The 15124-nt window shown below is 33.6% G+C and overlaps 1 protein-coding gene across 1 annotated transcript in view; it reads right to left on the reverse strand.

Annotated features, from left to right (window-relative positions):
* The window catches only part of LOC138138672 (uncharacterized), a 140544-nt gene extending 127700 nt beyond the window's left edge, over window positions 1-12844 (reverse strand). Inside the window, exon 1 of the mRNA XM_069058680.1 lies at window positions 12577-12844. Within this exon, the coding sequence (XP_068914781.1) occupies window positions 12577-12628 (52 nt within the window). The 5' untranslated portion in view covers window positions 12629-12844. The remainder of the gene's footprint in view (window positions 1-12576) is intronic.
* Between the last annotated feature and the right edge of the window lie 2280 nt (window positions 12845-15124).

The raw sequence follows: 15124 nt of genomic DNA on the forward strand, positions 1-15124 counted from the left end.
TAATAAAATTGAATTAATTGAGATATTTATGAAGCAACAACGTACAGCAAGATATCAACCGCAGAGATATTCGTAAAATATAAATAGGAGAAAGCGCGTTGGTCAACGCCGACACAAAAAGAATATTTAAGCGTTTGAAAAAGCACTCATTTTCCCCGGAGTTCAGCATTTGCATTTGACATAATTTTTCAGTAGCGTCCACCGTGAAATCCACTAACCTCATGTCAACTAGATTTATAAAATATTCCCTTTGAGCTTGCACCACCAAGTTTTATTTATTTATGATAACCTTTTGTTCCTGCTGAGGCCTCTGCAATTACGGCCGTTTTTGAAGAGCGAGCTCGTCACATATCCTCCGGCGTCCAGAGAAAATGTATGTACACTTTGAGAGAGGTTTGTTTCTTTATTATTGAACGAATTTAAAGTTGGAAAAGCGCTTTCATTGCAAAGAAATGACTCGAGGGGTTATTAATTAAAAATGCCACAAACATAAAGCTGACTCGGTTGAGGACATGAGGCCCCTGTTAGGGTTTGTTCGTTGGAATAAAATTTTTGTTAAAAACAAATTTATAGTTTCTTCGTCTACCAATGACACAATACCGAATTAAATACAAACATCTAGTGTTGAATTTTCCCCAAAGGCGTTACTTCCATTCCAATGCTGATATATCCCAATAAAATATCGCCGGAACAACATCCTGCAGGAAATTAGAAAATCGTAAATATTTTATGTCAACCCCAACAATAAAAAATTTTCCGTGCACACATTGGAAATTTTTCTTCTTCGAAATAACGACGAAAAAGTTCAATTAATGTTAATTCATTTTCATATAGGAGATAATTATCTTTATACGAAAAAAATATTTACATTCTGTTTGTTAAGTTTTATAACGTTCAGAATTGATAAGAAGTAAACATTCGCTGAATATAAATATGGCAAAGGATCTTTGGGGAACATTCATCAATATGATAATACATCTGTTCAAAATGCATAAGATTACAACATTAGCCTTCAAAGTTTTCTGTTAAATTTTAGATTAATCCCAAAATTGAAAACAAAATGAAACAGTTGCATTATTAATTCAGTTTACTTACATCAAACTTGACAAAGTTGCCAAGTTACATAAGATTTCAGCTTGCATATTTTTCAGAGCTTTAAAATATTTACGTCCCAAAAGACGGAAATCCGGAACCAGTTTCGTCACCGAGTCAGCAGGAAATATTAATTAATCACCTCAAGAAGGCTCGTACATTTTTTAAATTCGCTTTTATTTGTCACAGTTTAAAATGTTTATTTCTTTTTCTCCGTGCAGAAAAACAATAGCCAGGTAGACAAGACTCTTGAGATGATAGACGGTTTGAATTTTTTAGTGTTGGGACAGGGCTCATATTTTGCACAGGTAGCTGCAATTTCCTACAATGACATCGTGTGCACATCAAATTTTCTTACAAACGCGGCAAAGCACCCACGGAAGCGTACGAAATATGCTGAATACAAAATTTATAAACTTTTGTTTTGTTGTAAGCGTATTAAGGTTTTTCTTGGGAAAGACACCAGGTAGGAAAAAACATTTTCATGTATAATATAAAAGAGGACGCAACTAAACGACAATGCAATTTCTAAAGAACTAAAAGGAAAAACTCACATGTTACCAAATAAAAGAGAGATAAAATAGCGAAGTAACAATGATTACATTTATTTATTCGTGGTTGCTAGAAATTGGCCAAACTAACTTCTATTATAACTGAAAAATTGTTGCCATACTAGATTTTCTACTCATTAGATTTTTAGGGAGATGTAATTATTTTTCGATTATTTTAAAGATTTATTAGGAAATTCTGTGTTTTCTATTCTGCAGACTGATATGATCGATTTTAATGTCAGTTGCACAACGTTTTTAGAAGCTACGAATATTACAGTTACAATATTACATGTATTAACGTACGGTGTCTATAAATGAATGTGAGATCCTAGTTGGCGTTGAAAGTTTGCCGATTCTTTTACAGAAATTTAATAATTTGCTCGAATCGAATTGTGTGTCTACGAATTAAGCAAACAAAAATTGAACTACTTTGCTAACTACATATGTAATTTCAAATATCAAAAAAAAGTGAAATTAATTTTAATTGGTATAAAATATTTACGAGTATGTATATGTATGTATATGTTCCACATATATGAAATTCCTATAATAATTCATAAATAACTCACTTAAATATTTGTAAGAGTGCGTGAAACGTCATCCCTCATAAAGAAAATAAAATACAACCGATACGGGAGCTCTTAATCATGCTGGTATAAATCTAACAATAAAGTGGTAAATGTTAGAGCTAAAACGATTTCGGCCACAATGGAGTCTTGAAAACTTTTTTAAATACTGCGGTGAGAAAAAAATAGATCCATTTACAAAATGAATTCTTAATACTTGTATCTTAAGCTGTTGCACTTATTATTTTGTCAAAAATGAAATCTCAGATCCCAAGGCATTTTTAATAACTTAGAGTAATATTACTCAGTCAGAGAGAAGGGCTATATAAAAAAAGAGCTGCGTTATGCAGCTGTCGAATTATAAAAATGTTGATCATTAAAGAAATTGCTTTAGGAAAACAACGTAAAAGTAATTCTCTGAACTAGAAGTGTTCTCTTCAGACAAAGGATACATGACACGTCCAAAAATTGAGAATTGTTGAAATTGCTTCCCCGTTGCAACGATAAAATATTTCGCAATATTGTATCTAAATAAGTAAAAATGGTGAGAAAGCAAAAACCAATTTCATATCGTCGTTGAAATAGAGAAATTACAAAAAAGCTGTAAGTATCACAAACACAATATTAGTTTTCATCCTTTCATGGCCGGTCCGTTCCGACTCAACAAGAGTACAAAGTGTTACAAGATTGTAGACGTGACTTGATGACAAAATGAGTTTGATATGTTTCACCCACATGGTTCCTTTCCTTCATCTATAAATATGTATGACAGTCCAAATGTAGCCGGGACACAAAGGACCTAACATAAATAAATTCTTCATTGCATTATACTCGTGAAGCTCTTGAAAGGGAGACCTGACGTGATGTCCTTACTTCATTTATAAATAAAACTTTCACGACTGAAATTTTTTGTATTCAGAAGACCGCGCCTTTGGAATTTTATCAAAAATATGGACCGCTCACCGTTTAACTATTTTTCATTTAATTGATAAAAATCCTAAAGTAATAAAAGGAGCATGAATCGGTAGGCAAGATTGAAAACTACGGTATAATTATTATTTGCTACATGTTTTTGTTTCAATTATAAAAAAAATTGAAAATGAATTACTTTTATATCTTATGTTGGGAGCCTTTGTCTTTAAATTTGTCGACCAGCATTTCCTTTGTATGCGCCTTTTCACCAGCTACGCCGCAGTTTCTGTCGATAAATCGTCTGAATATGGCAAAGGGTTGTTTTTGAAAGAGAATTTAAATAAATAGCAACCCAACAAAGAATGACAAGATGAATGGAACGAGGTGCAGGAAGCGGACGCGTGTATATAGGTGAAAATAACGAAGGCAGTTTTGACTCCTTTGTCTGGTCTTAGCGGGGAAAATATCGCCGTAGGTTGCAGATCTTAATCTTTTTAATCATTTCTTCTCATTAGTGTGTAATGAGGGGGATGATGATATATTTAGATAAAATTTTGTAGCGTCTGGTAAAAAGGCCTCAGATTTATTACTGCTTCCGTTCTCTTTGCGCCGCTTCGAACGTGATTTCTTTTTTTCAGTCCTCCATAGAATATTTTAATTATTTCAGGCGCGGTTCTAACCGGATTCTTCACCATACGAAAACGTGCAAACCTTAATGAAAGAAATGGATACTAGACTGCATCGCTAATGGGTTTCATCGATTCGTTAATGAGGCCGACGTAACCGAACCGCTTTCTCTAAATTTAATGAAAGTAATAAAGTTTATTTGCGAAATATTAATTAAGTTTCCCATCTAACTTCATTACTTTATATTTCATTAATATCATACCAAGAAAATTATTAAAAATGTAGATAATTAAAAGAAATAATTTTTATTTAAGCTTGTAATATGTATTCCAATTGAATTTATTAAAAAATAAAAATCCTGAAAAAGTAATAGTAAAATTACTAATTACATAAGAGCAATACTAGTTACAAGAAGAAAGGAAACATTATTTCATTTATGGTTACAGATTCGTGTAATGGACTGACAGTCGATATTTCTCTTATCATTGTTTAGACAGAGGTGTAGATAAAAACCAATAACACTCTTAAATCCTGGTTTAAACGCAAAGTGTTTTAACGTACCACTGACCTTAGTAAAGTCATGACTTACTCAATAATGTTCATGTTTGTTCATTTCAGCCAGCCACTCCCTACATGTGAACACCCGATATCTTGATCTGTGACTCGAAACCTTCAGGAATTATACCACACGCGACCTGCACTAATTAGTGACTATTTTGATTTCTGAATACCGTTTTGATGCAGCTTTTCTATTCACATTGTAAATATTTAGAATTGGATCTCTGAGGGGCCTAATTTTAATATATCGTGCGTTCATTTAAATTTATCTTCAAAGTTGGCGTTGAAGAGTCTACCACTCGTGTAAAACGTAAGATTTCAACAGCCGATCCGTGCGTTCACAATCGACTCTTCAGAGCCTACTTTGACGATAAATTTAAATGAACGCACGATACTTGTACCATGAGAACGAAAAAAAAAAATTGAGTTGGCTGCGAACAAAAATTTTAGTTGGCAATTCGTTAAGATTTCAATTATCAGATGTCACTCTTAAAAGTTAGGTTAGCGATTTTGAGAACGTTGAAATCTTGATTTTCATAAAGGTGTGAATTATGTGTGACCTGTCGGTTGTAAAAAAAATTCCTCAGCTAGTAAGCACACCGCTTGTTTATAAATCGATCCAACGATCAATATTCAAAGAAGTTATGTTGTGGGGGCTCTTATTGTCAAGGGGTTTAAATTCATGCACAACAGACACACGATAGGGAAAAAAGTGCAAATCTTTTTAAGAATAATCCGAACTGTACCAAATGATAGGTTAGTTTCTTGGGCTAATCTCTGGATCGATTTATTTGGGGTCTCTGCAATTTTTTGTTCAACCTCTTCAATATTTTCAGCTGTTCTTTTTGTCGGTCGTCCACTTCCTTTTTTGCGCAGAATACTACATGTTTCCAAAAATATGTTTACACATTTGTAGACTTTCTGGGCAAGTTGTTGGTTAAGTGCCTTGAAAATCCGGAATCTTTTGTTGAAATTCCTCAAAAACTCGAGGTGTCGAATAGGACCATTCGCCGTTCTCAAGTCTTTCTCCATTTCTGCACAATGAAAATTTTTTGCTCTAAAGTGAACATATTTTATTGTAATAGCAAATTTTAATAGTCAATAACACTAGTTTACAAAATTTCACTTTTTTTCTGTTGCCGCAAATTTAATGGCTGAATATGAAAGCTTTTTAGGTTCTTTTTTTATATCTGCCGTCAGAATCTTATCAACAGCTCTAGTTTTTGTGATTTTTTCGAATATTACTTCACATAATGTTTCGGTATATTTTGATCACTGATCACTGTGTACGACTATTAACGGAAGTGCAGATGGAATGAGTTCTTCAAGAAGGTTTTGCTTCAACGATCCGCAACATTTCTGCTACATATGTGGCCAGTATAATTTGAAAAATCTAGGAAAATAATTTCTGATTTTGTCATAAGTGCTTACTTTTTGTACTTTGCCATGCCTCTGGATAAAAATAACAAGTCGTAGGCTCCTAATTGTGTATGTAAATCGTGTGTCGAATACTTAAGACTGTGGAACAGAGGTAAAAGAAATACCTTTAAATTTGGAATTCCAGCAATATCGAGAGAACCCAAAAATCATCTAGATGATTGTTATTTTTGCAGTTTCAATGTGAAGGGTATAAATAAAAAAATCGCCATAAATGGGAATATCCAAGTGCTCCTACGTCTGTAAAGGTTCCCACACAACATTCAGATGATGTTTCAGTTCCGCCGATTCCTTCACTGCTGACCAAATTTTGCAAACTTCAGTAGATGACGATTTTTCAGAAACAAGATCAGAAAACGATTCTAAATTTGACTATTCACCATCAACACCTCAACGATTTTCACAAAACGAGCTCGATGATTGTTAGGACTGTGACCCCTTTGTTTTGTGTTGGCTTGTTGCGATAGAATTGGACTGTTAGGACTGTAACCCCTTTGTTTTGTGTTGGGTTGTTGCGACAGAATTGGACGTTTTGTGGTAGACGTCTTTATTCTTGTCTTGTTGCGAGAGAAAAAATTACTATCACTTTTGTTGAGCGCCTTATTTGTCTCTTACTGGTTTTTAATCTAAATCTTCTATCTAAGTCTAAGTCTCGACTATTTACAAATTTTACATCTTATACACTACCTAGTTCTACGAAAAATGAAGGTGGGGGTGTAAGCACCCGCCCAGCACTTCGTGGGTACATTTGGATGTAACAGAAATGCAACAATGATCTCCCAAGAGATTTAAACCTCTCAAAACAAGTCTCTAAATCGTTAGCTTCACGATTGAAAGAGAAAAATCTGCTTGCACTAACAAAAGTAAGGGTTATTTGTAACTCAAAAACTAGAGCTGATAGAAAAAAACTAGAGGCATTTTCGGCAACAGCAGACAAAAATTACTCGGAAACGGCAAAAAAATCTAAGGCAACAGATACTGTGTAAACTAGTGTAATCGCACTATCCCACCTCCACCCGGCGGCACGGCAATTTTGCCGGAGTACATACACTATTACGGATATTACTATCAAGTAATAGTGCAGTGCTTATCAACATAATTACCGGCGTCTCGCCTCCGTATTTTGACTTTTTTGTGTATTATGTTCTGTGTCAATGTTAAGGAACTTCCTAACGATGTGACATGAGTATAATAATATACCTTTTTGAATTTCAACTACCAATGTGTTATCTAAATCCAGAATTTTTAAATTTTTAAAAAGAGATTGCGGTACTATTCCCGTTGCTGAAATTACAAGTGGTAAAATCGAAATTTTTTCTAAACACCAAAGATTTCTCATAGCAACGGAGAGCTCTAAATATTTATTAATTTTTGTGTTATATGTCTGTGTTATATTGTGTGAATTTGGAACAGCTATATCTAAAAGATATGCTTGCTTTTGTTGTTTATTTAAAATTATAATGTCTGGTCTGTTATGCTTAATATGAATGTCAGTTAAAATTGTTCTATCAAAATATAACTTGTAACTGTCATTTTCCAAACAACTTTCTGGTGTATAACTATAATGTGGTTGTGTATTCTTTAATAAATTGAATTTAACAGCTAAATTCATGTGTATAATTTTAGCGAATATATCGTGACGTTTTTTATATTAATAATGACGATTACTATTGTAATGACATTTGAATTAAATTTTTACGTGTTGCCAACTGAAACGTATTAATCACGGACGGCCATCTCGTTTTTTTTTATTTTTGGATCGCACGGTATAAACTTGCACACATACGTATACGTAAACTTTCGGAGTAATCTACAATTCAGTTTTAACTGAAATTTGAAGTGGTCTTTTGACACCAACATTTTATATATCGGGTGTTCATTTAAATGTCTTCTCAAAGTTGACGTTGAACAGTCGATTGTAAACGCACCACTAATCAGCACGCAAAGGTAATTCATTAGTAATTTTTCCCCCTATCTTCCTGTCTCTTCACTGGATCTAGTTTTTTCTACATCTCATGAGGATCTCTTTTGAATTTGTCATCCATGAGACAGAAAATATCCTCATGGTCAGTCCCTGCTTTTTATTGTCAAATTTGCACGATTCAAATCACTATCTAGGACCTCATAAACCAATTTCATTATGACGAGCTTACTGAAGATTTCTCCCAACAGGATGGGACAATGGTTCACACAGCTAATGAAACAATTAATTATATGGCAGAATTTTATGATGATGGAAAAGTCAGCAGGAACTTATTGACCCCCAGATCACCCGATCTTTGGAAGAGTTGCAAGCGTGGATTACTCACGAATGTAATCTAAAAACGTCACGAGTCTTAAAACATTTTTTCGATAACATGAAGAGAGGGATGGCTTTGTCCTTGTGGCATACAGGACGTCACTTTCAACAGTTTTTTTAGATATGTATATTTGAAACAAACGTTCATTCTTTTTTCAAAATATTTCTAACAACAAAATTCACAAGATGCAAGTTGGTTCGGAATTCAACAGTTATGAAAGTATCTTGCGACTATGCTGCAAATTTCTGCCGGTTTCTCTAAATAGAACCATATTGTGAGTAACTTGTTAGTTTATTTATCGAGTATGGCATGAGTAGCCCACGAGTGCTACAAAGAGCCCAATTTACACCACGAGTGCCATAAAGACCCCATTTTACACACGAACGAGTTGAATACAACGTTTTTCTGTTCGACGAGCCCCTTAAAGGCTCGAAATCGTTTAAAATCTTGAAAATTTGCTTGACGTTTCATTTTGACAAGTTGTTACATTTATCAAAATCCGTTCACACAGGTGAAAATTCTCAAATTCTGACAGTGCCTAACAAAAAAAGCATTTTTTCTACTTTGGTATCATCAGTGAGTCTTTGTGAAGCTAAAAGTAGTGTCACAATAGTATATTAAAAAACAAGTTTCATAAGACCAGTCTTACGAATTCAAGTTTAAAAAACCAGTGGCGTAGTCATGAGTTATTTTAAAGAATGAGTGCTTCATGGTTTTATAAAACGAGTTTTTTTACACTATTTTTTTGTAATTCGCCCTTTTTATGCCGTTTTTAAATATTTTTTTTTACTTTAGTCGATTTAGGGATTTTTGAGGCGGTTGGTAATGTCTTAATTTTAAAAATAAAAATTTGATTTAGTCGCCTCTTGTTTTATCCAAATTCTGTCACAAAACAGGAATTTGGAAGATAATCGTGCATCCCTGAAATACGTGAAATTGCAAAAAATACGGTCAAATTTTTCCACTGGACATTTCCTGTTCTTGACACATTTTGTAATTTAAACTGACATGCATGACAATATAATTCAGCATCAAGCTTTGCCAACCTAAAAATTTTCATAAAATGTTCCGTGAATTAATGGCTGTAATGACATCGCAGACGATGACGTCGCGTTCATTGATATGTCTATTAAAGAATCAAAATGGAGGCAAATTACAAAAAGGAACTTTTTGTGAAGCTGTTTTTATTTTTTTATACATATTACGTTGGTATTGCTGTAATAGCACGCTGGCCGGTATCCGGCATCTCTTGCGAGCTCCTGTTAACAATAACTTATGCCACACAAAAGTCCCTAGATTATTTCATAATTAGATTTTTGAGTTTTTATCAAATTAATGGGACCAAAGTAGAAAACATTGTATACTACACTCGTTTTATAAGACGCACTGTGACACTCGTTCTGTTGGAGCACTCCCCACTGCGTTCATCGTGCCCCAATCAACTCGTGTCACAATCAAGCGTCTTATAAAACTTGTATTATAATATACTATTGCAGAACGAGCATATTTGGGAAGCATTCTTTAAATTCTTGCAAGCAACGTTCGCCACGATAATTCCATTCTCAGTTTAAAAATGTCATTTTCTGAAGTACTGTATTGGTTTAATAAACGTTTTAGCAAATTAAATAATATAAACATTTTCACGATAAAAATTTGACAAGTGTGACATAAAATCGATAAAACTCTCTGCCAACACTATGGCCAAATTGATGAGAAATTTTTTATAGTCCCTGCATATTGACATGTAAATGGGCCTATCGCAAAACACCTAAATTATTTTAAAAAACAGAAACATTTAATAGCGTAGTTAGTTTCTCCAGATGTTCTGAAATGGTTATTAAAATGATTAGTAGACAAGTTTATTTTCAGTTATAAATCGCTTGTTAATGGCAGTTTTAATTAGTTAGCGATACAGTTTCTAGTTATTATTTTATCGATGAAACAATTATCTATTTAAAAATTTATTAAATACAATAGTAAGTACTGCTCTTGGTGCACCGGTAGTGTATAATCATCTATTGATCATTCAATACTGGATCCCTGTGGTTTATCTACCAATGCACAACTTGTTAACAACATGTAGTTAAATTATTATAGTCTATAATTTATTATCGCATACATATTTCCACATTAAATTCTACTCTTTATTTAGCTTCTTGAATTAAACTGTAAATTGAGTAGGTACTTCAAATTCTTTAGCTGTTTTTTCAAATTCTCGGCATGCCCTTGTTAATTATTTTGTATTTTCATTTATTTAGGATTTTTTTCTCTTTGTCGCAAAACCTAAAAATACGTAAATAATAATGAACATCATGGGTCGTCAATTTTTTATAACTCAAAATATCATAGTAAAAACCACTGCAGAACACTTCTACATTATTAAAATAAAAAGTATGTATAATGTGTATAAATAAATATAAAAATAAAACATTTATTTAAAAACTATTACAAAGTGTCTCTAAAAGAACGTACGAGTATATCAAGAGTCCTGTGGAATTCGAATATACTTGATTTTTGCCGCTCTGTAGCATATTGCTGTACCAATAGAAAAACAGAGGTTATGTTAGTCCAATAATGACAGGCTTTTAATAAAGACTGTTGTAAGATGAAAAGTAAGTAGAAGATAGAAAAACTGAATGAAATCACAAGCAAAACAACTAAGACGTCGAATTCACAACTGATACTAAGGCAAGGTTTAATAATTTGACATTTGACTCTTGACATCTGATTTGACGGATTTAACGACACAATAAAATTACAGCTCTCACAATTCCACAGGACTCTTGACGTACGACCTTTTATAGATAATTTGTACAAAGTACAGGTCATTAGCATAAATTCGAAAATAGAATTGTGAATTGAGCAGATGATTCACAAACTCACATCTAAATTGTAATGTTTTGATATAATGTAAGCCATTCTGTAGAAAGTAAGAAAAATTTAAAATATGTGTTTTTTCCATTAGCTAATTTAAAAAAGATTCTACGGACAACGTTATAATGTCCTTTTTACACATGACCTTTTTTTAAAGTGAACTAGATGACTCTGCAATTGTGTTACATGAAACTCACATGGGATCTGTGGGCTGGTTGATGTTAAAAAGGGTGGCTTTCACTTAACAGTCATCCTCACTGTATTGAATTTTTAGTCAAAATTAATTACAGTTTATTGGACGTAATATGAAACAAACAGCAATTTCAGTTTGTTTGGTAGAAAAAAGGGATGGCATTTTATTTTTACTATTTTCATATTCAGGAATACAAAAATAGGACAACATTGTTTCTAATTTGCAAAAGTAAGGTTGTTACTTTAAATGTTTATGATAATACTCAAAATTTTGTCCATCCAATATGGCAGAATGGCAAGCAATACAACGTTGATATAGCTACTTCAAAACAAGCAGACGCGGAAAATTTTTATTGGATCGTTCAGATAAGAGCGCCGAATATCACTATGATGCCATCTTTAATAAGAAAGTTATTGGCGATTACAAAATTTACACAGTTTTCTTTTTCTTTAACGATGCTTTAAGAATTTCATATTTTTAATTTCACCCTGAAACTTTCTGAGTTTACGACTTCTTAATCCCGGTCTTTATTTTTACTTTATTCACTAAAAAACTCGGTAAATTTTTGATTACAAAGTGTAGTTTATTACCGTTGTTTCTTCTTCCACGTTACGAAGTGCATATTTTTACTTAGTAATAACATATTTATCATGCAAAATTCTTGTCTTAATTTAAATGTTCATTTTCAGTAAACAGATTTTCAAATGTATTAAATAATAATCCCATATTTTATTCCTGCTTCAGCTTATTCATTATTAAGGATAAGCCAGAGGAGTTTCTATGATTAGGAAAATGTCAAGGTTGTTTATTGGCAGCGGAGTTCAAGATTCCCGATCAATTTTGTTTAAAGCAGTTTCAACACTTAAATTACGACTTATTTATTTATTGTTTTTGTTCGTAATTATACCTCAAGAAAATTGCTGGTACCTATTTGAAAGGAGCTTTCGAACGCAATTGAAATATTAAAAAGCAAATAATTTAAGGGTTTCTATCATTACACATTATTTTTGTCACGAAACGATAAACAATTTGATACCAACTGGAACACCTCCAAAACGTTCTCTGTCTCTTTGTAAAGAAAACAGTAAAAAAGCTTATAAAAAATTAATAAGCACCAAATTGGAGGTGGAATTATAGTAATTTATTTCCAATTTTCAGATTTCAGCATAATAGAGTAGGGGCCAAGCAGGAAAAAAAAATTAAACGATAACAGAAAAACGAATGCAGAATGTTTAATAATGATGCTACATACATAAAATAATTTGCTATTTCCGTGACATTTTATCGTTGGTGCTTAATAGATCGATTAATAAATCTAATCACTTTGTAGGATTATCTTGTAGGAAGGCGATAAATAATTTAGAGCAATATCGAAGAGGAGAGCGTGACCGTCCAGATGATTAAATAATGAACGTCCTTTCATTACTAAAGCAAACATGACACTCATCACAATTATGACATCTTACCGGTGATGAAAAATAAGGTGGAAATATGGCACAAACTTGCAACACTCATCATTTATAGAGGAACACTCACATTACTCTGTCATTAATCAGCAGCACTGAAAAAGTCCCCAACACAGCTAAAATTCCGCGAAAACTGAATTTTCAAGAAAGTGGAAAATTGTTCGTTTCCACTACTCGGAACACGTCACCGAACGCACGTGTTCTCTCGTCTGATGAGTGATGACGCGATGCTCCGACGTCGGCGTCCCGACGATGCAAACTAACGTCGAAAACTGAAACTTTGTCGACGCGCCACCACCGACCAAGAAACTGTGACATGCGCCACTTGATACCGTTTTCCTGCTATGTTTATATACTTTATTTAACTTAAATGAATGTTACTTGTAGGGGTATTTTTATAATGCAAATTCTCAAGTTAGAAATGGTGCCAAGATGTGAATTTATGACGTTACTTTCGGTGAAGAAAATATTCCGACAAGTTGCGGAAATTTTCCTGCGGTGAAAAATTAGAATAATTTCCGGTGGTAATTTGGAAAGATCGATTAATAAAAATGTATAAAGGTGGTAATTAGCAGAAATATAAACAAACGGAAAGCGATAAAGCTCTTATTTAATTGACACGATTGTCACAATTACTTTTTGTACTCAAAATAGGTATTTCTCGGTTGTCCTCGGAGTGCGGTAACAACGATTTCCCGCACGCCGTGCTTGTTACTTTGCAGCGGAAACTAAGGGAAATTGTATGGTAAGGTTGGTATTTAATGACGTAGACAGACGGAAACGTTAATTCACTTTAAATAAAATGGACGTAAAGTTTCTCTTCCCGCATACGTTAGGTAAATAACTATTTCCTAACTAATCTGCAAAGTCATACTTTATTGGTGTTTTATTTTTCTTTTACATTGAATAAACGATTGCAGCTAGCAGGACAGGAAGAGGTCGCTGAAGAAACAGAAGTTAGTATACACAGTTTAGCTTGTAATCTCTTTCTCTGCGTTTTGATAAGTCAAATACTAAACTCTGAATTTTTAGATTTTAGCAAAGGGGAGATTTTCGCGGCAAGAAGAAATAACATCAATACATAGTGACCGTCTTGCGACCATAAACTGGATGTGGAGCCTCTCGTATAAACTGAAACAAGTTCGGGCAAGTTTCAGCCGCAAGATCCGGTATAAAATATTACATGAGGGCGTTAAAGGATGTCAACTTCTTTAAAATTTACGAAAAGATCGATACTCGCAACACATGCAAACCTTCAGAAGCGTACCGAAAACGAAATACAAATCTCATTAATTTGTTACAGCTACAATTCCGACTGTTGCTCCGTACAAGGAGGAATATTATTGGGCAGACTGAATGAAGAGCAATCATGACTATATTGGGACAAGATACTGACTCTCATGGGGGCAACTTCCACTGTTGAAGTATTTGTTACAATTTTTCAACGAAACTTTTTAAAATTGGTTGCAAACAAACCTTGATCGAAAGTTTCCAGACTAACCGTAAGTTTTTGGGAAATAAATAAAAGTTAACATATTGAAAGCTGAGCTAAGCTGCCAACGTTTTGCTGGGGTTGGCCGTATGCCGTGACGAATGACTATTATTACAAAAATTTTATAAATGGCCTATTTATAGAGTCGAGACGCATAATGTTAGTACGACTAGAGCGGACTGTAAATTTTATTCTTTCATATTAAAATTTATTAAAGAAAACAATTTTACTACCTCAACTGTAGATTTTTATAAATCTTTTTTTATAAAGTGAAACAAATTTTTATTTTATTTTCATTTTGACTTAAGATTCACTTTACGAGTCTAGAGCCAGATATCGGGTGTTCATAAATTTCTCCTCAAAGTTGACGTTGAAGAGTCGATTGTGAACGGACCACTCGTCAGTCTGCAGAGTAAAAACACAAACAACGCAAAAAGTGAGGTTAGATTTAAACAGCTGACCGTGATCTGTAATCCGTGGTGGGTTCACAATCGACTCTTCAACACCTACTTAACGTAAGAGCAACGACTCATACATTAAGACTAGATGTTACTAGACCTTTTACAAAAAGAATCACAAAGAAATCGAGAATGTAAAAGTCATGGATGAGTTCGACTTTCTGGTCGAAAATTATTTGCATGTAAATTAATTTTGTCTGAGAAAATTACAGTCGTTTCAAATATGTCCAACATGCTGTTTCCCTCTTTTATCCTGAAAAACAAAAAGACGCGCTATAGTATCGAATTGTCCCATTAGCGAAGACGTGCTCGCAATGACTTATGGTATCTTGTTTCCGATATATTCTCTTTGACACTGTAGACTTCACCATTCCTCTGTTAAGACAAAAAAGAAAATTCGGTAAAAAGTAAGGAAACCCGACGCATACCGATCGATGCTCGTTCCAACACCGAACGAATTCAAATTAAAGTTTCCATAAACAGTGCAAAAATTCGTTATCCGATCGGTCGCTCCTGGTGTATTCTTCTTCCTTGGTAACTTTATTTTGATGCATGTCTGACACGAGGCCGTTTGTTTCTTTCAATCCACTCATTTCTC

The sequence above is a fragment of the Tenebrio molitor genome, chromosome 9 (assembly GCF_963966145.1).
Source record: "Tenebrio molitor chromosome 9, icTenMoli1.1, whole genome shotgun sequence".
Lineage (NCBI taxonomy): Eukaryota > Metazoa > Arthropoda > Insecta > Coleoptera > Tenebrionidae > Tenebrio > Tenebrio molitor.